The sequence below is a fragment of the Salmo salar genome, chromosome ssa13, assembly GCF_905237065.1.
Source record: "Salmo salar chromosome ssa13, Ssal_v3.1, whole genome shotgun sequence".
Lineage (NCBI taxonomy): Eukaryota > Metazoa > Chordata > Actinopteri > Salmoniformes > Salmonidae > Salmo > Salmo salar.
In genome coordinates, this window is record NC_059454.1 from 89,717,741 (window position 1) to 89,741,747 (window position 24,007).

At 44.7% G+C, this 24,007-nt stretch overlaps 1 protein-coding gene across 1 annotated transcript in view; it reads right to left on the reverse strand.

Annotated features, from left to right (window-relative positions):
• The window catches only part of LOC106568095 (protocadherin-1), a 145,513-nt gene that overhangs the window by 112,651 nt on the left and 8,855 nt on the right, over positions 1-24,007 (reverse strand). The window contains exons 2-3 of the mRNA XM_045692359.1: positions 16,637-17,458; positions 13,893-16,079 (exon numbers count right to left, since the gene is read on the reverse strand). Coding sequence (XP_045548315.1) covers positions 13,893-16,079; positions 16,637-17,443 — 2,994 coding nt within the window. The 5' untranslated portion in view covers positions 17,444-17,458. The remainder of the gene's footprint in view (positions 1-13,892; positions 16,080-16,636; positions 17,459-24,007) is intronic.

Genomic DNA, 24,007 nt, shown 5'->3' on the forward strand with positions numbered 1-24,007 from the left:
ATATAAATATATATATATATATATATACAGTTGAAGTCGGAAGTTTACATACACTTAGGTTGGAGTCATTAAAACTTGTTTTTCAATCACTCCACAAACGTCTTGTTAACAAACTACAGTTTTGGCAAGTCGGTTAGGACATCTACTATGTACTGTATCACAATTCCAGTGGGTCAGAATATTATACACTAAGTTGACTGTGCCTTTAAACAGCTTGGAAAATTCCAGAAGATTATGTCATGGCTTTAGAAGCTTCTGATAGTCTAATTGACAACATTTGAGTCAATTGGAGGTGTACATGTGGATGTATTTCAAGGCCTACCTTCAAACTAAGTGCCTCTTTGCTTGACATCATGGGAAAATCAAAATAAATCAGCCAAGACCTGAGAAAAAAATTGTAGACCTCCACAAGTCTGGTTCATCCTTGTGAGCAATTTCCAAACACCTGAAGGTACCACGTTCATCTGTACAAACAATAGTATGCAAGTATAAACACCATTGGACCAAGCAGCCGTCATCCCGCTGTCATGTCCTGGCCAGTATAAGGGTTAAATGTTATTGTAGTTTGGTCAGGACGTGGCAGAGGGTATTTGTTTTATGTGGTTCGGGGTGGTGTTTTTCTAAAAGGGCATTTGATTTAAGTATTCCGGGGTTTTGGGGCACTGTTTGATTTTCATGTATTCTATGTTTAGTCTAGTGTGTCTGTTTCTATGTTTGGTTAATTGGGGTTGGGACTCTCAGTTGAAGGCAGGTGTTGTCTATTTGCCTTTGATTGAGAGTCCCATATATTAGGGTGTGTTTGCGTTTGTCATTGGTGGGAGATTGTTTCGTGTTTAGCGTGTGTGAGCCTAACAGGACTGTCTAGTAGATCGTGAGTACGTTGTTTATTATTTTGTGTTCACTTTTGAGTTAATAAAACTTCAAGATGAACATTCATCATTCTGCTGCATATTGGTCCTCCTTTTCCGACGATGATTTCGCCATATGGTCTGACGACGACGACGAAATCCCTGACAGAATCTCCCACCAAAGCAGGACCAAGCAGCAGAGGAAGGAGCAGAGGGATGTTGAATTGGACGAACGGGAGAGATGGACATGGGGAGCAAGTTATGGCCGGAGAGGGCCCATGGAGAATGGCTGGTAAGGACCGGGAACGTTTCCGAGGATCACGACTGGCGTTGAAGCACGAGAGGCACCCCCAATAATTTTTTGGGGGGGGGCACACGGGTAGTTTGGCTAGGCCTAGGAAGAGCCGGAAGCCAGCTACCCATGGTTATATGGAGGAGCGTATGAGGTGGAGGGCGCCATGTTTCGCTGAGGAGCGCACTATCTTACCCATACGCACGCACAGTCCGGTGTGCGTTATTCCAGCCCCTCGCAGGTGCCATGCTAGAGCGGGCATCCAGCCTGGTAGGAGGATGCCTGCGCAGCGCATCTGGTCGCCGGTACGCCTCCGAGGACCAGGCTACCCAACTCCCGCTCTACGCACGGCTACCATCAGGCCCCTGCACAGCCCAGTCCGCCCTGTACAAGCACCCCGCTCGTACAGGGCTACTAGTTCCATCCAGCCAGGACGGGTTGTGCAGGAGGTAAGATCAAGGCCGCCTGTGCGCCTCCATAGCCCTGGGTTTCCAGGTCCTGTCTTTCGTGCGGACCCGGAAGTGCATCAGCCCAGTCCGACTCGTCCTGTTCCCGCTCCCCACACTAGCCTGGAGGTGCGTGTTCCCAGTCTGGTATGTCCAGTACCAGCACCACGCACCAGGCTTCAAGTGAGTCATCCCAGTCCGACGTCGCTAGAGCTGCCCGTCAGTCAAGAGTCGCCAGAACCGCCCGTCAGTCAAAAGTCGCCAGAACCGCCCGTCAGTCAAGAGTCGCCAGAACCGTCCGTCAGTCAAGAGTCGCCAGAGCCGCCCGTCAGTCAAGAGTCGCCAGAGCCGCCCGTCAGTCAAGAGTCGCCAGAGCCGCCCGTCAGTCAAGAGTCGCCAGAGCCGCCCGTCAGTCAAGAGTCGCCAGAGCCGCCCGTCAGTCAGGAATCGCCAGAACCGCCCGTCAGTCAAGAGTCGCCAGAACCGTCCGTCAGTCAAGAGTCGCCAGAGCCGCCCGTCAGTCAAGAGTCGCCAGAGCCGCCCGTCAGTCAAGAGTCGCCAGAGCCGCCCGTCAGTCAAGAGTCGCCAGAGCCGCCCGTCAGTCAAGAGTCGCCAGAGCCGCCCGTCAGTCAGGAATCGCCAGAGCCGCCCGTCAGTGAGGAATCGCCAGAGCCGCCCGTCAGTGAGGAGTCGCCAGAGCCACCCACTAGTCAGGAGCTGCCAGAGTGGCCCGACTGTCTTCCGGGTCTGCCAGAGTGGCCCGACTGTCTTCCGGGTCTGCCAGAGTGGCCCGACTGTCTTCCGGGTCTGCCAGAGTGGCCCGTCTGTCCTCCGGCCCAGTCCGAGTGGCCCGTCTACCCGGAGCTGCCGGGGTGGGTCGTCTGCCCGGAACTGCCAGAACCAGAGCCACCTCCAGATATAGGTGGGTTGGGGAGGGGGGGTGTAGCACAGTGCCGTCGTTGACGGCAGCCACCCTCCCTTCCCTCCCTTTAGTTTAGGGGGATTTTTTTGTTGTTTGGGGTTTTTGTTATTCCGGGGTTAGCACCTTTAGGGGGGGTACTGTCACATCCTGGCCAGTATAAGGGTTAATTGTTATTGTAGTTTGGTCAGGACGTGGCAGAGGGTATTTGTTTTATGTGGTTCGGGGTGGTGTTTTTCTAAAAGGGCATTTGATTTAAGTATACCGGGGTTTTTGATGTATTCTATGTTTAGTCTAGTGTGTCTGTTTCTATGTTTGGTTAATTGGGGTTGGGACTCTCAGTTGAAGGCAGGTGTTGTGTATTTGCCTTTGATTGAGAGTCCCATATATTAGGGTGTGTTTGCGTTTGTCATTGGTGGGAGATTGTTTCGTGTTTAGCGTGTGTGAGCCTAACAGGACTGTCTAGTAGATCGTGAGTACGTTGTTTATTATTTTGTGTTCACTTTTGAGTTAATAAAACTTCAAGATGAACATTCATCATTCTGCTGCATATTGGTCCTCCTTTTCCGACGATGATTTCGCCATATCGTCTGACGACGACGAAATCCCTGACACCCGCTCAGGAAGGAGACGCGTTCTGTCTCCTAGAGATGAACGTACTTTGGTGCGAAAAGTGCAAGTCAATCCCACAACAACAAATTACCTTGTGAAGATGCTGGAGGAAACAGGTACAAAAGTATCTATATCCACAGTAAAAGAAGTCCTATATCGACATAACCTGAAAGGCCGCTCAGCAAGGAAGAAGCCACTGCTCCAAAACCGCCATAAAAAAGCCAGACTATGGTTTGCAACTGCACATGGGGACAAAGATTGTACTTTTTGGTCTGATCTGATGAAACAAAAATAGAACTGTTTGGCCATAATGACCATCGTTATGTTTGGAGGAAAAACGGGGAGGCTTGCAAGCCGAAGAACACCATTCCAACTGTGAAGGACGGGGGTGGCAGTATCATGTTATGGGGGTGCTTTGCTGCAGCAGGGACTGGTGCACTTCACAAAATAGATGAAATCATACGGAAGGAAAATGATGTGGATATATTGAAGCAACATCTCAAGACATCAGTCAGGAAGTTAAAGCTTGGTCGCAAATGGGTCTTCCAAATGGACAATGACCCCAAGCATACTTCCAAAGTTTTGGCAAAATGGCTTAAGGACAACAAAGTCAAGGTATTGGAGTAGCCATCACAAAGCCCTGACCTCAATCCTATAGAAAATGTTTTTAGCAGAACTCAAAAAGCATGTGCATGCAAGGAGGCCTACCAACCTGACTCAGTTACACCAGCTCTGTCATGAGGAATTGGCCAAAATTCACCCAACTTATTGTGGGAAACTTGTGGAAGGCTACCTGAAACGTTTGACCCAAGTTAAACAATTTAAAGGCTAATGCCACCATATACTAATTGAGTGTATGTAAATGTCTGACCCCCTGGGAATGTGATGAAAGAAATAAAAGCTGAAATAAATCAATCTCTTCTATTATTCTGATATTTCACATTCTTAAAATAAAGTGGTGATCCTAACTGACCAAAGACAGGGAATTTTTACTAGGATTAAATGTCAGGAATTGTGAAAAACTGAGTTTAAATGTATTTGGCTAAAGTATATGTAAACTATATATATATATAAAAGTAAAGGGATCTAAATACTTTCCGAGCGCCCTATATATATATATATAGAGTGCGCTCGGAAAGTATTCAGATCCCTTTACTTTTTTCACATTTGTTACGTTACAGCCTTATCCTCATCAATCTACACACAATACCCCATAATGACAAAGCAAAAACAGGTTTTTCTTTATTTTTACAATTTTATACATTGTAGAATAATAGTGAAGACATTAAAACTATGAAATAACACATATGGAATCACGTAGTAATCAAAAAAGTGTTAAAGAAATCTAAATATATTTTAGATTTTAGATTCTTTAAAGTAGCCACCCTTTGCCTTGATGACAACTTTGCACACAATTGAACCGTTCCGTGATCTGTAATGAATGATCTGTATGAATGAGATATATGAACCCTGTCAACATGTTCCATAGCTTTTCTGCCAACAGTTAAACAGCATAATGAGGCCTTCAGTCATGTATCAATAGAGGATGACAATCATCTCCAGGGATAATAATGAGCTTTATCACACAATGACACAGGTCACACAGAAACGCACAATTCTATCAGCAGAACAATAGCAGACACTATGTTGTGGCTCAGTGGAAATCTCCAAAGGGGACTGGCTGCTTCATATAATACTTATCAAATCTCAGGTGACATTTCATATGGCTGCAAATCAGAGACAATCCGTCCCAGGGAGATTTCCTGCAGTTTCTGATAATCATTTTGTTGAGAGAGCAAAAAATCCTGTGGTGCACCATCTCAGTCTTCGCTGGGAGTGCTTTGTGTACACTGACATGAATACAAGAAGGCGAGGCGAAAGATAAAATCTGATTTTTAAATCGGTAGGCATGGCAAGATAATGTTGGTTTACATGGAAACGGTTGCCAATAGCAAATACAAAAAACACAGTGAGTTCAACAAATGTGTAAATTGAGAGCTGCATAATATTGACTGTGCAATGTAGGAAGCAAATACGGTTTATTTTCTACTTCCTAGTTATGAAAAAAAATAATTTATCAGCCTTGCTAAATTGCACTAGAATTGATAAACAATATTTGCGTGATATTTGTCATGCCTTCCATTGCTCACAACGGACCCTTCTCTAAATGAAAGTCCATACTGGGCCGGTGAACCTACATATTTTTCCGGATCCATCTGTATAATCTTTGTAGTTTTGACCATATGTTGATTGATACATACACTTTGTTACTCCGATTTCATTATACTGTATATGCAATATTTTCTCTGGCAATTCTGATAGATTTGCATTCATGTTGTATGCACTGCACTGTATAGTATTCCAGTACAGGCCGTACAATTTGCATTATAATAAACTATCAGTTGCCTGCTCGCTGTATTCCATTTATGAACAAGAATGCGTAGGCTTTGTACAGGCTGTACTGTAACTGCTCTACTCTATTGTGTTGATCATATTGAGTATTGGATTTTATAGTCCTCTTACTATTGCCTAACAATGGGTAGTCTTCAGCAGACTGGAGCTGCTGTATTAGCATGGGCATGGTGGATCTGGGAAGATTAAGACAGACAGCTCCACAGCATATCACGGTGGCCCTGCTGCTCTCTCCCTTATCAGGCTTCAGCCCAATACACAGAACAACAGGGCTGAAAGAACAACAGCAAAGGAAGCCAAGCAATTAATTGCCTTCTCTGCCTGGCATCCCATTTCAACACTCAAGAAAAGAAAGTCTATTAGGGAAGCAGGACGATGATTAAAGCTCAACAATAATCACAGATGAAATATACCTTTTATCCTGACTTTAGTTAAATAGCACTAGACTGTAACCATACTATTGAAATGCAATACAACTTGTGATACAGCCCTAGGCAATCTATGGGGTTTAAATGTTGTATTAGTAGCTTGAATATTAGGCTGAGCACACGGGAATAATATATATCATGTACAAAGACCTTTTCCATGGCAAAAGCTTCCTGTGCTTATACAACAAGGAAGGAGAAGGGAGAATGAGAGCAAGTTAGAGGAGAGAGAGGCTAAAAGCAAAAGAGAGAGAGTAAGAGCAGAAGCAGGAGCGAGAGAGTAAATGCAAGAGAGAAGTGGAAAGAAAGGAGTATATGTAGGACAGGTGGATATAAGAGTCAGGGAGGGAGGAAAGAAAGAAAGATTATAAGGGTGATGGAGGAGGTTGAGAGGGATGAGGCTGGCAGTTGGGGGAGAGGAGATGGTTCATTTGTCACTGTCAGATTGGTTTGCTTCTCCTTCATAAAAGCGAGGACAGCAACCCCCCCCCACACTCCATCCACCCTCCACCCCCCACTCCATCCAACCATCCTCCCGTCCATCCATCCACCTCCCTTTCACCCTACACTTGCCCCTCATTCCAGAACTGAAGATGAGGATCCACCCTGAGCTACAGTTCATTTTGCACACACAGTATTCTTTCTGCTTGCATGGACACAGTATTTTAACGACACTCAGTACAGTATATAGGCATATATCCAGTTCCATATATCGTTCCACGTAAAAAAAAATACTTTATCGCTAAGCAATGCTATTGAAATCTCATTTAGAACACAAATATAAAAACGTAATTGACAGAATTATCATATTGGAGTGTGTTTGATAATAAAGTACGTCCATATAATCTCATTAATTCTTACAAAGCCTGAACGCCCTAATGAAAAAAAGACGGAGGTTGGAGAGGATAAATGGACATTTTGCTTTGGTGAAGCAGTAGCTAATATGCTGGAAAAACAGTGGTTACGTTTGCCCAGTGCACCCATGGCCCCCCTTCCCTCCTCCCTGTATGTATTCCTGGTCCAGGAGCAGAGTGGATGCTGACATAGCACTCCTGATGCATCGCAGGCAGAATTGGACAAACTCATTTATTGGCTGAGAGTCGCCTGCGACCACCTCCATGTAATGAATGGTATAGTCTGCGTCCTCAGTGAAAACCTCTCTGTCGAAGCAGAGAAAAAACCTATTTGGCATGGCATATGTGGCAACCAGACTTAAGAGCTGGAGGCTGCAGGTTGAATCCTCAGATGGGGACACCACTGTGTATCCTTGAGCGACGGTAATTAACCTGAATTGTCTGTGGTGTGCACTCAACTGTGTAATATGTAAAACCCAGAGATATGTTATTCAGCCATGCTGGATAATGATGTCTCCTGAGCAATTAAACAACTAGGGTAATATTTTTATTATGATTTATAGTATGTGTATTATTAGAGGTTATGTGTTTGTGTTGGGTCCTCTATAGTGGTCTCTTCCAGCCAAGAGCTGGTCCAACGGTGAGAGAACGGAAGAGGAAGAGTATTTTACCACCAATAGACAGAGACACTGAGGCAAATTACCCATCTCATGCCTCTCTCTCCCATTCAATCCTATCTCCTTATAGCCTCACATACTACAGTATTCATCCAATTTCTGCTTGTTTTAAAGCACTTTAATTGGATTTCATCATCCAGACAAGTGTTTTTAAACAGATAATTAACACAGGTGCTTCGTCCATCTCTCTCTCACACACACACAAACCCACTCATCTCTGATCTTCTCCCTCTCCATTTGCCCTGTGTGGAGATAACAGTGTAAAATCACCATGAAAATAATCATCTCTCAGTAGGCCTAAAGACAAACATCTGAGTAGGTAATGGTTTGGTAAAGTCAATAGAGTGAAAGGAGCTCCATTTGGTAGAGAGATGAAATGCATTAATAACATTAAAAAAGTACTTCATACTGTATTAAATGGATTTCCAAACATGATATTGAGATGAAACCATAACATTGAGAAAAATCGTTAACATTGAGAAATGTTAAAGACTTCAGGCACTAGCTATCCATCATGCCTACAGTAAATCAGTATTCCCCAATATAATCATGATTCTGCTGCATACCAATTAAGCAACGGACAGATATCTTCAGAAGGTTAATCAAGACTGAGTTGGAGCACCCTGATAACACCTGCATGCCCTACAGGCCCTAGCCTGAGGAATATTAGCCTACACCTTTAAAATACATGAGCTGATCATTACTTTTCACCGTAGGCTAAATAAATACCTTCAGAGCCACACTCATGCAGTGTAAGCCGAAAGAGACTGATGTACATTAACATGTCTAAGAGCAGCATGCACAATAAACTGTCCTTTTGACTAAGAAACACAATTAAAAGCTTGGTCGCATAGGCCATTAAAGCTGAGCAGGGAAGGTTTTGTCTTCATCTATTCCAAGGCTTCTTTTCATCTGTCATGCTGGAACATATTGAGTTCAACAAAGTTGTGTATGACTCTGATACAGGCAGGCCGAGCCATCAGAACAATTCCCATTGTCATAGATGCTAAGTTCTTCCCTATCATCCCATTTTCAAAGATTTATGCAATTAAGTCATGTTCTTCAGGGCCAACATGAAACAGCAGTGAACATCTTTTTGCAGGAACCCAAGAGCCAGCAGGGTTCAATATTTATGAAATGTTTTAGTATCTTTGGTCCCTAATGTGGCGAAGACACAGAAAGAAATAATGATCACTTCTCATGTCAGCCAGCATTGGTCAGCAAGGGAAATGAAATTATGCAATTACTTATTGAAGAGTGTTTTTTTTTTCAGGGCTTTTGGATGATTTTGAAAAGTGGATCATTATCCACAGCGATGCACCAGGAAACAATCATTTACGGCCAAGTCAGGGAATCAGCTATTTTGGATTTAGAAATTCCCAATCTCTGCCTTAAACACGTCTGCCTTTCAAAGATTTGGGTCAAACTCATCAAACGTAATTAGCATTGCACTAATCACTCGAGAGGCAGTGTGCAGAGCCCTCACAGCTGCATACAGTGTTCCCCCAGAAATGAGTACAGAGAGGAGGTGCTAGAGGAGTTGCTAGTAGAGGTGCTGTATGTTGGAGTGCAGTTTAGTGGGGTAAACTTCAGGACAAGCACACAATACACTATTTCTGATGCATTCTGGTCTGCTTTTAAGTCAGAGTATATTACATTATTCATGTCATTCATCTTTAATGTTGGGCATTTTTTTCTTGGTTACATGACGTTATACTACGGGTAGCTTATTTAACCGAAGTTGCTGCCAAGCCCAGACCTCAGGAAAGCAAATCAGCAATCAACTTCAGAGATAAAAACACTGTAAACACATGAGAAAACTAATCAGTCATGTGCATAACGGTTACCAATAAAATCTACATCACAACAATTACTGCCAACAATCCATGTCCTGGCTAACTTATTGAAACACTGTATAAATTGGTATTATCATATTAATAAAGATGTATTAAATTGAGCCTCATGTAATCAGATACCACAGCATAACGAATAAAAATCCATTGGGTGTAAAGATTTCCAGTGAAATATAGCCTTATGCTGACTTGGGTATTATGCAAATATGACATTTAAATCTACAATTAAATAAATAAGCTTGATTGAATCTGTGTAACTGGGCACCTCTGTGGCTGAGTGGCCTTCAAGGTGTATGTGTGACTGTATACTTTCTTAATGGGTCTTAATGGATTTTATGGTGCTCTATACAGGACCTCTAATGGGGTTACATGTCGGACGGGTCTGTTGTTCTCCTCCCCACTTTTCTGTCTCTGTTTGTGTTCCTAATATGACCTGTAGACAAATGCACACCCTTCCCTCTTTCTTCCTTTTTTCACCTCTCACTCATTCACCCCTCGTCTCATCCCATACCCCCCTCTCTCTATATCTCTCTCCCTCTCCATCACTCTCTCTGTGTACAAGGGATAAAACACCTCTGCAATGTTAAACATTCTGGAGGTTCTGTACATTTCCATTGGCATGCACCATCCTGATGCTTGGTTAGAGACAGTCTAGTCTGGGTTTTTATCTTTTTCAATTCCCTCACTGCAGAGATGGGAGCGCGTTCACTGACTAAGTAAACACGATAGCTATCTGGCCTTAAGAAAACAGTTCTCTTTTGAAAATTAGCTTAGTTACACAATACACAGATTTCATACTGCTCCAAGTTACAGACGAGAAGAGAATTAACAATATTCAGAGTTAGAAAAAGTGAGGAAGAGAGAGAAGAGTGCAAGAGAAAGAGAGGAAGATAGAGGGAGATGGGGAAGAGAGAGGAGTCTAGAAGTTAAACCAGCAGGAGAGAAAATACCGTGGCATATTATTGAGGGACGCTTTGGCGCTAAGCTGCTTATTGATAAAAGCACTAATCCGCCTGGCAGAAGGTAAAGAGGCTGGGATGTGTGGTGATAAAATATCTGAGCTAAAGGCAATGCCATCAGGGACCTGAGCCTCCAGAGTTTTACCTAAAGGAGCTTCTCTTTTGTATTTTTACATAAAAGTGGGAATCTTACCATGGGCAGCCCACAGAAAGCATCTGTCTGCAGAGAAATGAGAATGGAACATAGGTAACCAAAGGCTCAGCTTTACATTAGTTTCAGATAGATGCTGGGAGAGTGTCACTTTCTAATATTATTCCGACTGCATCAACAAGCAAGTCAGCATTGCCAGGTAATTTGATCAAATCGACATGGGGAAGAGGGAATCATATTATAAGGAAGCACATTGGGCTTGAAGATCATTATCATTGTCATTTTTCCTGTGTACAGGTGCCACATATTAGTTACCATGACAACCTGTCTGTACATTTGCTCTGGTAAGGCTGTGGGTTTGAATGTGCCCTGGGAGCCTCACTTGGTCTCCAGCTGTAATCTCTCGTAACAGGTAATCAGGGGAAAGTTAGTTGTAAATTGCCCACTTCAACACAGCGGCAGTGCAGAGTGCACTGTGATTTCACTTTACATTCTCACCATTCACACCCAATATAGGGTCTCTTAGACCAACCAGCCCCGGCAAATCTCTGAGGTCATCCACATTTGCCAATACCTTAATGCAAGGCCAGGCCAGCCAATCTCAGATGGCAAGCCTTGACTATTCTGTCTAAGAATGCTATGTCAATTAAATCAATCCCTGTGTCCCGGTTCGAAGACCCTCAATTTCATTAGAGTCAGTGTGCTAATTGAAGTCGTTTGCTTCTCTGCTTTCTTCCTTGTCCTCCCTGTGTTGACTCGATCACCCCAGTGGGAGTCTTGCTGTTGCTCCAGGTGTATTAGAATTACTCATTACCTGGTGAATTTCCCTCACTGGGATATCTCTCTCCAGTATCTACTAACAAAATATTTGCTGACAATTGATCGGTCTTTCCCCTCAAGGTAAATTAGGGTCTTGGTCTGCTATGAAATACTTCCTCCTAATTCTACATTGTTTCCTGCAACAGAGGATGTTAGTGGGAAATGTCTGGTAGTGTTTTGAATCAGATAGTAGAAGATGTCTCTGCACTGTGTGTGTCTGTGTGAATGTGTCTGATAAGGGTGCTATCCAGATGGATGCATCGAGAGAGAGGGTGGGGGGTGGAAACAGAGAGAGAGAGTAAGAGAGAGCAGAAGAGAGAGAAAGTCTGCATCATGGATGGCATGGATTTGCTCTGAACTGAGGGTTTCTGTGGTCTCAGAAAGAGAGAAAGTGAGAAACAGAGTATTAGGCGTGACGGCATTGTAAAACATCTGAGGAGATGGAGAGGAGATTCTGCTTCTGTCCTCGCCCCTTGAAATGCATCTATGCACCTCTCAGATAGCGAACTCAAACTGGGGTAATCCTAGCTCACAGGGATGCCTAGAGTTCACCCAGTGCATGGCCAGTTTAATAATAAAGTAGGGTTAATTAAGGCTAGCCCTGAATCCTCTCTGAGAATCCTTCAGGTTGGCTGAAGATGGAGTTAGGGAGCTGCCCGCTGCAGTGCCGAGATGAAGGCGGAGCCCCACAGGGGACAACATTTAGCTATCTCTGACTAATAAGGCATTTTAATTGCGTGGATTTAATTTAAGTACAGATTTACGGCTTCACAAGCGCTCCTCACGCCCACTTACAAATGAACTGGGAAGGCCTTTCCCTTGATCTTTCTCTGTGTGCTAATATCTCTCACACTGGTCATTTCTCTCCTAAGGAGGAGGGACACATCATTAAAATGCTATTTGAAAAAAAAAAAGGTGTCAGATCTTTGGCCCGACCGGGCTAATTATCAACACTCTGGGCTAAATGTGAGCTAGTGGTCTCCCCGTTAACCATCACGTAATTTCACACATTCGGAACGAGGGAGAGCGTGTTGGGAAAACCCATAGATACATATCCCTCAACCCAACTGTAAGATCTCACCTCGCCGTAACATCTAACTCACTCACACAAATAGGCTACACTCACACAGCTCTGTCCAGGCTTCAAATCACGTCACTGGAAAATGAAGTTGTTGTTTACTCTTAGATATCATCCTGTATGTCAAACATGCTTGCCCTACATCCAGTTATAGGAGTTAAAGAGAGAAGAGGTGAAACCACCAGAGATATAAATATGTGCTGACAGAGAATGGCAGCACCAGTGTGTTTACATTCAACACTGCCAAAATCTTTGAGCGCTCAGACACCTGAGCACATCTCCACTGAGAATGTGAGTCATTGTTGAGAGCAGCCTGGTTGACTAGAGTAAGCTCTCCACTCCACATCTGTCACTCCGCTAGGCAGCGACATTATTATTTATTTGGGTAAATCTGTTCTTCCTGATGTGAATGGGGATGCCATACATGGAGGTAACATCTGCTAAGGTATGTCACATGAGTTTCAACATCTGTCAATCAAATCACACATCTCGAAACACAAACACAGAGATGGAGAGGCTAGCGTGATACACAGGTGCACACAAGACAGTAGCAGTAGCATGTAGCTGGACTAGACATTTATATCCTCAGATATACCCGAAACCTACCTCGACACAGACGTACTCACATAGACCCAAACAAACAAACCCACTGTTGGGCTGCATTCCATTGTCACTTTGCTCACATATGCTGTCCATCACTGACACAGTGGTGACAGTGGGTGGCTGTTCTCTCTTCTAACTCTCTTCGCCCACAGGGGCTTGCAATCGGCCAAACTGTCAGACAACATCTGCTGAAACTACCAACCAGCCACTAGCCAACCAGTGGTAACTGACTGGGCTAGAGTGTCACACACATATAAAGAGCCCAGTCACCCATTTCCCCTTAACAATAGGATCAATTCTTGAACATACTGTACCACGCAGGTTAAGCTAATAGACTTGCAGAGACGCACACAATCAGTACATACAGTATGCACAAGGACAGACATACTGTCCCTAATATCTTTTTGCATTCTAATCCTCTCTGAGCCAATTAATATTTATGTTTCCATGGCAATGGTAGAAGGGTCAGAGCCTAGCCAGGCGGAGTGCAGTGTGAAGATAAGAACATGTGACCTGTATGGTCTGCAGGGCACGAGGTCAGGCAGAAGTGTAAGACCTCGCCCTCTTCCTCACCTCCTCTGTTCACCAGCTAGCTTAATGAACCCAGGGTAAGAGGGGAGAGAAGAGGCAGGAGAGGCAGACTCCTCTCCACCTCCCTAAAAGAGACCAAAAGCTAGTTCTTATTTCTTGTGGCCTTTCTCCCTGAAAGTGAATGTACGTTATCCTAATTGCTAAAGCCTTTTTGAAGTACTGATTGTGTGTGTAAATGAAGTGGTAAAAAGCAGGCAGCCAAGAGCATTCTGAAACTACTGCTTGATCATTTTTCTGGTGTAATTTCCAAGCTTAAGACCCCCATCCATAGCCTTAAATATCACAGCCGTTCCACTAACAACACACCACCTCCTACCACTGTCAGAGACAATAATAAATAAACTGACACTTACCTGTTTGCTGTTGTACTTTGGCTGGCTGGCCTTGTAGCTATAATCCGAGTACTGGTCTGAACCTGTTGAGTTGTCATCTCCTCCAATCCCTACGAAGGTGTTAGTGGCAGGGAGGTCCTGGACCACGTGATGCTTCTGGGAGGCCGAGGGCGACTGGGCCTGCAGCTGGATGGAGGGCAGGGGAGAGTTGGAGCGGTAGTGTCTGCCCAGGTCAGGGCTACCTGGGGGATATGTCAGGGGCAGGTGGATCCTGGGGCTGTCGTTGACCCCATCCAGGTTGAACTTGAGACTCTTCTGGAGGCTGACCTCTTCCTCCTCTCCCAAGGGCTTGGAGGACTTAGAGGGCTTTCCTTTCCTGCCTTTCTTGCCTTTGCCGTTCTTGGGCCCCTGCTTGGGGGTGTAAAGGTCCTTGGTCTCCTTCTTGCCAGCCTGGTAGCCACTCTTCGTCTCCCTCTGAATGCGGTGGCGGATAAACACCACCACCACAATCACCATGACAACGCCTGCCACTCCAGCCAGGCTGCCGTACAGGATGTTACTGCGCTGGGTGGCCAGGCCGTAGTCAGGGTCACCAGCGATGTCTGTCTCCAGAGGTGTGTAGAGACTGTGTCCCACCAGCGCCTCCACCAGGCTGACGTTAGCGATGGTCTCATTGACGAAGATGTGCACCAGGGCAGTAGTGTGGCGTGCAGGCTTGCCTCTGTCACTCACCCTAACCACCAGGCGATGGAGCCCACCATGTTTCTGGGTAAGCTCCTTGGCCAGGGTGATCTCCCCAGTAGTGGAGGAGATGCTGAAGAGTTCATAAGGGTTTCCTCCAGTGATGCTGAAGACCAGCTCTGCATTGGGCCCAGTGTCCAGGTCTTCAGCCTCCACTAGCTCTACACGGCTGTCTGGGGAACCTAGAGGGGACAAGTGTCTGAAGGAGGAGTTGGAGGGCTTGGTGACCACAGGATCATTGTCGTTTTCATCCAAGACATTGATGGTAACACCTACATAGGAGGACCTGGGAGGCTCTCCCCCATCCACTGCCTTCAGACGGAAGCTGAAGCTGCTCTCCTTTTCCCGGTCAAAGGAGATGCTGGACAGGATGGTTCCTGTTCCGTTCTGAACCACAAACCTTCCTCCGTCTGGCTCCACAGAGAGCTGCACTCTTGCGTTCTCTCCCTGATCTATGTCCAGCACCGTCACCATACCAACAGCGCTGAGTGGGGGCATGTTCTCCAGAACAGAGAAACTGTAGCCACTCAGCATGAACTTAGGGTCGTTGTCATTGCGGTCCAGCACCTTGACCACGACCGTGGCTGTTCCTCTATGACTGGGGGAGCCTTTATCGGCCGCGTTGACCCTGAACTCATAATGTGCTCTATGTTCTCTGTCCAGAGGGCTTTGTGCCCTCACCTCCCCTGAGTCAGGGTCAATCTCAAACAGGCCTCTGGTAGATGTGTCTGCTACGATGCTATAGACAAGCTCTGCATTAGTGCCACTGTCAGGGTCCGTGGCAACCACGTCCACAACCTTGTCCCCTGGCTGGTTCTCCTCTGCAAAGTTAACCTCGAACAGGGTCAGGGAAAATACTGGAGAGTTGTCATTAACATCAGTCACCTGCACCTTTAATGAGTTAGTACTGGAGAGAGCTGGATTGCCAGAATCAACAGCCACAATCTCCACACGGTATTCCCTCACCTTCTCATAGTCCAGTGGGGTGGTGGTCTGCAGGAAATATTTTCTCTTGTTGTCAGTGGACGAGTCACTGGCTGGGCGCAGCTGGAAAGGCACGTCCCCTGCCACCACACATGTGACCACTGCATTCTCCCCCTCGTCCCTGTCAGACACCTGGACCAAGGCCACCGCCGTGCCCACGGGCATGTCCTCTGATATGTTGGCCACACCGTCACTGTGGCTCACCAGGCCGATCCCACGGATCTCCACAGCAGGGGAATTGTCGTTCTGGTCAGTCACCTCGATGGTAACAAAGGTCTTGGAACTTTTGGGTTGGGGACCTTTGTCTCTGGCCACTACGTAGAATGTCAAATCGCTGATTTCTTCCCGATCCAAAGGCCCTTTGACATAGATGATGCCAGTGGAGCGATCAATTTGCAGGAGTTTTGGCACTGGGTCTAATGCCTGGTGTAGCGTATATTCTATCTCTCCATTGGGGCCCATGTCAGAGTCATTGGCTTTCACCTGCAATCAGAGACAAGGGATTATGTAAAACGTTGGAATAAGGGTAAGAATTCAGGGATTATGTTAGCAAATGGAGGTATGGGTAAGGGGTTTAGGTTTGTCATTGAAGTTAGCTTACAGCAGGTGGGAGATAAGCAAGGGCGTATAAATGTGCATGTTAAAAATATTTTGCCATAATATGAAAACACACCATCTCAGCTTCAGAGACACATGCTTGTAAAGAATGCAAATGTCAACTGAGGTTTTTTTTCAACTCAAAAACTGTAAACCAAAACACCCACTCAGGAAGAACATTTCCTGAGTGGGCTAATTGTTCAAAAAACGTTCAATAAATTGGCTCTGCTGCTTTTGGCAACAGTTCATTAAGATGCCATTCTGAGAACTTGTGAAATTCAGGCATTTCATCATGGTAATGCTTAGAAACCCAGCACTACATGCCAGATCCTAATGAGTTGTGGATATACAAACCACTATGTCTTCTCATAGTAAGAGTTGTATAAATCTATACACTAGCGTACACAACACACCGATCACTCTGCAAGATTTAAATGTTTTACCTGCAACACAGAGTGTCCCACAGGGCTGTTTTCTGACACCTCAGCCTCATACGTGGCCTTGTCAAACTTTGGCGCATTGTCGTTAGCGTCAGCAACCACCACTCTCAGCAAGGCACTGCTGTAGCGCTGGGGGTTACCTCCGTCCACAGCCTTAATGTTCAGGTCGTAACTGTCCTTGAGCTCCCGGTCCAGACTTCCCAGGACGATGAGTTGGGGCAGCTTCTCTCCCCTGTCCTCTGCCACTTGCAGGCCGAAGAGAGTCGCTGCATCTGGCCCCGCGGTTAGGGCGTAGTCGGCCACCCTGTTCCTCTCCGAGTCCCTGTCTGTGGCCAGGGGGATGGAGAACAGCGCCCCCATGTGGGTGTTTTCTGGGACAGAGATGGTGAGCACGGGGGAGGGGAACTGCGGAGTGTTGTCATTGATGTCCTGGACCTCGATGCGGCCCTCGATGAGCCTGGGACTCTGGTTGTGGATCAAGTCTGTGACGGACACTTCAAACTCCAGGAAGCAGGGCTTGCCCCTGACCATGCTGCGGCAGGCTCTCAGTGTCTCCCTGTCTATGGGAATTTCTGTGGTAAAAATGTCCCCTGTCTTCCCATCTACACGCAGGTATGGAGCGCCCACCTCTAGCTTGTAAAGGTGACCAGAGTCTGGCAGGCCCTGGTCTGATGCCAGGCTGCCTATCAGCGTGCTGGGCGGCTGCTCCTCCTGGACACGGTACAGGATACCAGCCTCAGTCCAACCACAGAAATCCAACACCAGGACCCACAACAAAACCGCTCCCAAGTGCAGTTCCATGAAGTCCATCACCAGATTACTTGCCTGAAAAGAAAGAGAAAAAAAATAACACTTAAATCTTTACTTGGGCTTAAGGTATATCAGATATTTAATTTGCTCTGAAACAACAGTTATTCAACAGCCAAAGTTGTACATGCAGTACAACATGTTTTCTCCCAAGCACCATTGTCACTGTAAAAATGTTTGACTCTCAAAAGTTTATATATAACAGGGCCTTTTCCAAAATGCCAATTTTTGCAGTTATTGAAACACAATGGTTCAGATGTTGGAGCTTTTCTCCTCATCTTAGTGCTGTACAGGGAACATATAGAGAGCAATGAGCACTCAAGCTTATATTTTGAAATCAACAATTTAACCATTAGGGATGTAAATGTGGAATCATGTAACAGCAGCTCAGAATTTCGGATGATTTCCCCTCCTTCATTTTTGCCACATTAATTAAATCCATTGAAAATGTAGCTTTTGCAGCAGTTTGATACTGTTTTCCTTCACTAACACAGATATTCAGCACAGTGCTGAGGATATCAAAAATGACAAAAGCCAGTATTGAAAACATATAAAATACGTATTTCATTTCCAGAGCTTACACAGAGTGAAAGTAAGTAAAGTGAAAGAGGCCCAGTGTACATTACGACAGCTGTACAATACAATGCAGATCCAATGCACAAGCCTTAAATAGCTAGAAGAGTGCGATGGTTCAAGGTTAGAGAGCCTCCTAGACATCATTAAATGTGTACAGAAGCAGCTTGTGGACCCAACACCACAGAAAAGATCCAACACCGTTGAAAAAAAACACAATATGTTTCTTAACCTCGAAGACATGATGTAACGACGAGACTGAAAGCTTCAGAATCTAACTGATCGAATACTAGAGCGATACTAGAGAGGTCTGTTGCACCCAAGGCTCCAGGTGCAGCACCCAGAGTCTCCCAGAGGCAGCCGCACACCATTGTTTGGCTTCATGTGGAACATGTTGCAGATTAGCAGGCCTGGCCTAGGCCTTATCACAAAATACAGCTTTACTTTAGAGCTGATGAGATCTCTATCCTACTCTGCTGTTATGGCCTAATTTACACATTGTAATGTTCATGTTTTATTTGTAACCTGCTATGCCTCCTCATTAATCACTACCCGCTAGTTTAACTTCTGCTTTGATCCATATTCTCCAAGCTAAAGAATTCACAATTTTTGGGGGTTGCAAATAATTTCAGACTTTAATTATTTGCTGCGTGAGAGTTCTAGCAGTATGTGTCAGAATTCTACACCTCCTTGCATGTAACATTGTTCCAAAGCAGAGTAAAGCAAATACGTGTTCAAACTAAACAGCAAAGCACAAGCATGTATAAAAACCCAATTAGAAATCCAATTCTTCTGAATCCAATAAGATTGGAAGTGCAGGTTATTGACGCGCTAATTGCTTAGTTATTGATGTGTCCCTTTTTACATTTGCAGGGCAGCCTCCAATCAATGTGGATTGAATGATTGCTTGTGAGGTAAAAGCATGATTAGAAAGTACAATGTAAAGCACAATTTTTTAAACCATAGACTACAGCTACACACAAACTAAATATATTGCAATCTATTGAGATGTAACATATAAATGAAATCGGAGGAGATCAGAGAATATATTACTTTTCTAACCTGATACAGACCATGCGGTGACAATGTGGAGACAAATTTAAAGACAAAGAGAGCTAGGTAATCTAAAGTGCATTATCATTCTCCATATCCACCCTCGCTGATAAAGACAGTCATCAAGTTCAAAAGTTATGATCAAATACAATATCTCCTTAAAAATTGTTGTCCCCCACGATGAAATCGGGGAGGGGACTGTGGATCGGTCTCCGTTCGTCCCACCGTCCATTTACTTTACTAAGGAGCATGATGAGAGCTGCAGTGAACTGAGCTACTGTACGAGAAAGATCTAAACAAGATGGCCTGTATGCCTTTTGTAGATAGACCTACTAGCAATCATAAACAAGCCTCATCCTCCTTCAAGTCAGCCATCCATTTGCTAACAACAATAGGCCTAATATCCAGAACGACAGTACTGTATTAACTAACATGATAATAATTCAAAAGCTTTTTCGATGACTTGTCTAAAACAGATCCAAAGAGATCCCACATACTAGAAGCTAAAATAAATCCTAATAAATAAATACTACCCTCTAAATTAAGCTAAATCCTATAATACCCACCCCCAATAAGTGTCAGGAGTCTCCATACAGTGAATGAATGTCTCTAAGAGGTAATTTAAAGTCTCCTTAATAAAGCACCAACCACACTTCCCTTTAGATAAGAGACTCTCCAAACACTCATTAGAAGTGATCACATCATCACTTACAAGGAGATAATTACAACAATAGTCTTTCAACAGTCTCTACTCCAGATCCGGTACACAAACATTGGATTCTCTATGTGTGTGTGGACAGTAGCAACTCGGATTATAGTCACACATTCATTGTCAGATAGTCTATGGAACCCTCAATTCCAGATTAGAGGCTATAGGCTACACCAAGTAACAAACGTAGTTTACTCATACCTATGAGTGGACTCTACTCCACTGAAGAGTCTAAGCCTAGTTTTCATTTCAGATAAGAGTCTATACGCTTTCATATAACAGATAAGAGCAGAAACACAATTACAACTCAACCTGGACTGCAATGAAGCGTGCTTTTGAGGACGGCAGCACTGCAAATTGGGAGCATCCCCTCAACAGAGGGTGAGTTCAACAGCACTGGAATTTTGGAAAAGCCAGAGCGGGTAATGAGGGAAATGGCTTGTGCTATATTCACCAAAGAAAATAAATAAACAAAATCTCATGCAATTGCGATATTAAAATACTCATGCAGTTCCAGCTGTTTTACAAGTAAACATGAATAAAACATAATCCCAGAGTTCAGAATCTGTATAAAAGTGGATTTCTATCATATTGAGTGAGACACAACATTTGAAGAAGAATATCAGCTACTCAGACCATGTTAAATAATTTCAACCATAGCAATAGCCATTACTGGGTCAGAAATGCAACCCAGGGATTCTTTCTGTGTGTTGAGTTGTGCTCTGAAATCATGTCTCTCCATTCATCAAAATGCCATAGAGATTATAACCTTTGGCATGCAGTGAAAAATTAGAGACATGAAAATGATCTTATCCTGGTGTTTGTCAGCTATTTTCATTATCAGCTGCAGCTCGAGCAGCTTTTATCAACAGCTTGTACAAGCCATTCTGGTGACATCTGTCTTCCGTGTGGCAGTGACCTTTTCTCTTCCCCCACAGCCTGTTCACTGAAAGATCATGATCATCAACAGGTTATGGGATGAGCCTCACCAGCTATGCATCATTAACTGACTCATCATTCCTCTGCTTCACAATGATTGCATTCCAAATATAGAGTACAGTAGGCCTATATTGCTATGGAACTAACGGTTTTCATTCCTTGGCTTTATGCCACATGGCAACACATTTCTCTTTAAATCACCCTGTTACCTTAGAAATAGTAGGGTTTAAATCACTCTGTCACAAACACACGGTACTGAATTTGAAGAATGTGTGTAGCTCAAAGTTGAGTAAATCAATCCTTGAAAGACTGAATTAAATCATGAATAAGCATGTCAAATTTAGTTTGTTTACATATGGTAAGCCTTCGTCCCGCAAAGCCTTTCAAGACATACTGTCTGACATATAAATATGTATTGGAGTTCAGTGATGCTTTTGGGATGGATGGAAATGCTAAGTCATTTGATGAACCAATGGCTGAAGATAACACATCAGGGAAATGGCAGTCTGATTGAATCAACAGGTTTGAATGGCCGACGATGAAAACCCTGGCTTTAGCTTCAAGCCATACCCATACCTCACATATAATATGTACACAAACACAGAACTTTATCAGCTCATCTGACTCTAAAACATACCAGAAGCAGCTTACCAATAAACACAGAAAAAAATGTTTTAAACACAATGCTTGAAAAGGGAACCCAACACCACAAGTCTGTCAGTTGCTGCATTCAGGCTGCGCTTACACAGGCAGCCCAATACTGCTATTTTTTTCCACTAATTGGTCTTTTGACCAATCACATCAGATCTTTTCAAATCGAACCACCGACGCGGGCACTGTCATGGCTGAAGTGAGTAAGTAATTTAAGCGGGTTAAGCCTCACAAGGCTGCCAGCCTAGACGGCATCCAAAGCCACATCCTCATAGCATGTGCAGACCAGCTGGCTGGAGTGTTTAGGGACATGTTCAATCTCTCCATATCCCAGTCTGTTGTCCCCACTTGCTTCAAGATGTCCACCATTGTTCCTGTTCCCAAGAAAGCGAAGGTAACTGAACTAAACAAGTCAACATTCACAAGGCTGCAGGGCCAGACGGATTACCAGGACATGTACTCAGAGCATGCACTGACCAACTGGCAAGTGTCTTCACAGACATTTTCAACCTGTCCCTGACCGAGTCTGTAATACCTACATGTTTCAAGCAGACCACCATAGTCCCTTTGCCAAAGAACACCAAGGTAACCTGCCTAAATGACTATCGACACGTAGCACTCACGTCCGTAGCCGTGAAGTGCTTTGAAAGGCTGGTCATGGCTCACATTAACACCATCATCCGAGAAACCCTAGACCCACTCCAATTTGCATACCGCCCCAACAGATCCACAGATGATGCAATCTCTATTGCACTCCACACTGCCCTTTCCAACCTGGACAAGAGAAATACCAATGTAAAAATGCTGTTCATCAACTACAGTTCAGCCTTCAAGATCATAGTGCCCTCTAAGCTCATATTTAAGCTCAGGGCCCTGGGTCTGAACCCCTCCCTGTGCAACTGGGTCATGGACTTCTTGACGGGCCGACACCAAGTGGTTGAGGTAGGCAAACAACACATCCGCCTCAGGGGTGCATGCTCAGACCCCTCCTGGACTCCATGTTCACCCTTGACTGCATGGACACGCACATCTCCAACTCAATGATCAAGTTTACTGACGACACAACAGTGGTAGGCCAGATTACAAACAATGACGAGACAGCCTAAAGGGAGGAGGTGAAAGCCCCGGTGGAGCGGTGTCAGGAAAATAACCTCTCCCATAATGTCAACAAAATGAAGAGCTAATCGTGGACTAAAGGAGACAGCAGAGAGAGCACACCCCAATCCACATCGACGGGGAAGCAGCAGAGAGAGTCAAAAGCTTCAAGATCCTTGGCGTGCACATCACTGACGACCTGAAATGGTCCCTCTTCATAGACAGCGTGGTGAAGGCAGCACAACAGCCTAAAACCCTCACAAACTTCTACAGATGCACCACTGAGAGCTTCTTGTATCACCGCCTGGGACGTCAATTGCACCGTCTGCAACCGCAGGGCTCTCCAGCGTGTTGTGCGGTCAGCCCAATGCATCACTGGGGGCACATTGCCTGCCTTCCAGTATACTGTATCTACAGGACCCACTGTCACAGAAAGGCCAAGAAGATCATCTGTCCAGTGTCTGTGTTCTTTTGCCCATCTTAATCTTTTATTTTTATTGGCCAGTCTGAGATATGGCTTTTTATTTGCAACTCTGCCTAGAAGGCCAGCATCCTGGAGTCGCCTCTTCACTGTTGACGTTGAGACTAGCGTTTTGTGGGTACTATTTAATGAAGCTGCCAGTTGAGGACTTGTGAGGTGTCTGTTTCTCAAACTAGACACTCTAATGTACTTTTCCTCTTGCTCAGTTGTGCACCGGGGCCTCCCACTCCTCTTTCTATTCTGGTTAGGGCCAGTTTGTACTGTTCTGTGAAAGGAGTAGTACACTGCGCTGTACGAGATCTTCCGTTTCTTGCCATTTCTCGCATGGAATAGCCTTCATTTCTCAGAACAAGAATAGACTGACGAGTTTCAGCAGAAAAGTATTTGTTTCTGGCCATTTTGAGCCTGTAATTGAGCCCACAAATGCTGATGCTCCAGATACTCAACTAGTCTAAAGAAGGCTAGTTTTATTGTTCTTTAAATCAGCACCACAGTTTTCAGCTGTGCTAACATAATTGCAAAAAGGTTTTCTAATGATCAATTAGCCTTTTAAAATGATAAACTTGGATTAGCTAACACAACGTGCCATTGGAACACAGGAGTGTACGGAGGCCTACATAGGCCTCCGTACGCCTATGTAGATATTCCATTATAAAAAATCTGCCGTTTCCAGCTACAATAGTCATTTACAACATTAACAATGTCTACACTGTATTTCTGATCAATTTGATGTTATTTTAATGGACAAAAAAAAAGGCTTTTCTTTCAAAAACAAAGATATTTCTAAGTGAACCCAAACTTTTTAATGGTAGTGTACGTACTTACTGTATTCTAGTCATGGCTCACCCGTCCTGGTTGTTGTGGATCGGTTTTCTAAGTCCTGCCATCTCCTACCGTTGCCCGGTCTCCCTACGGCCCTAGAGACTGCTGAGGCGCTATTTACCCACGTCTTCCTCCACTACGGGGTGCTGGAGGACATCGTCTCTGACTGAGGTCCCCAGTTCACGTCCTGGGTATGGAAGGCGTTTATGGAGCGTCTGGGGGTCTCGGTCAGCTTGACCTCCGG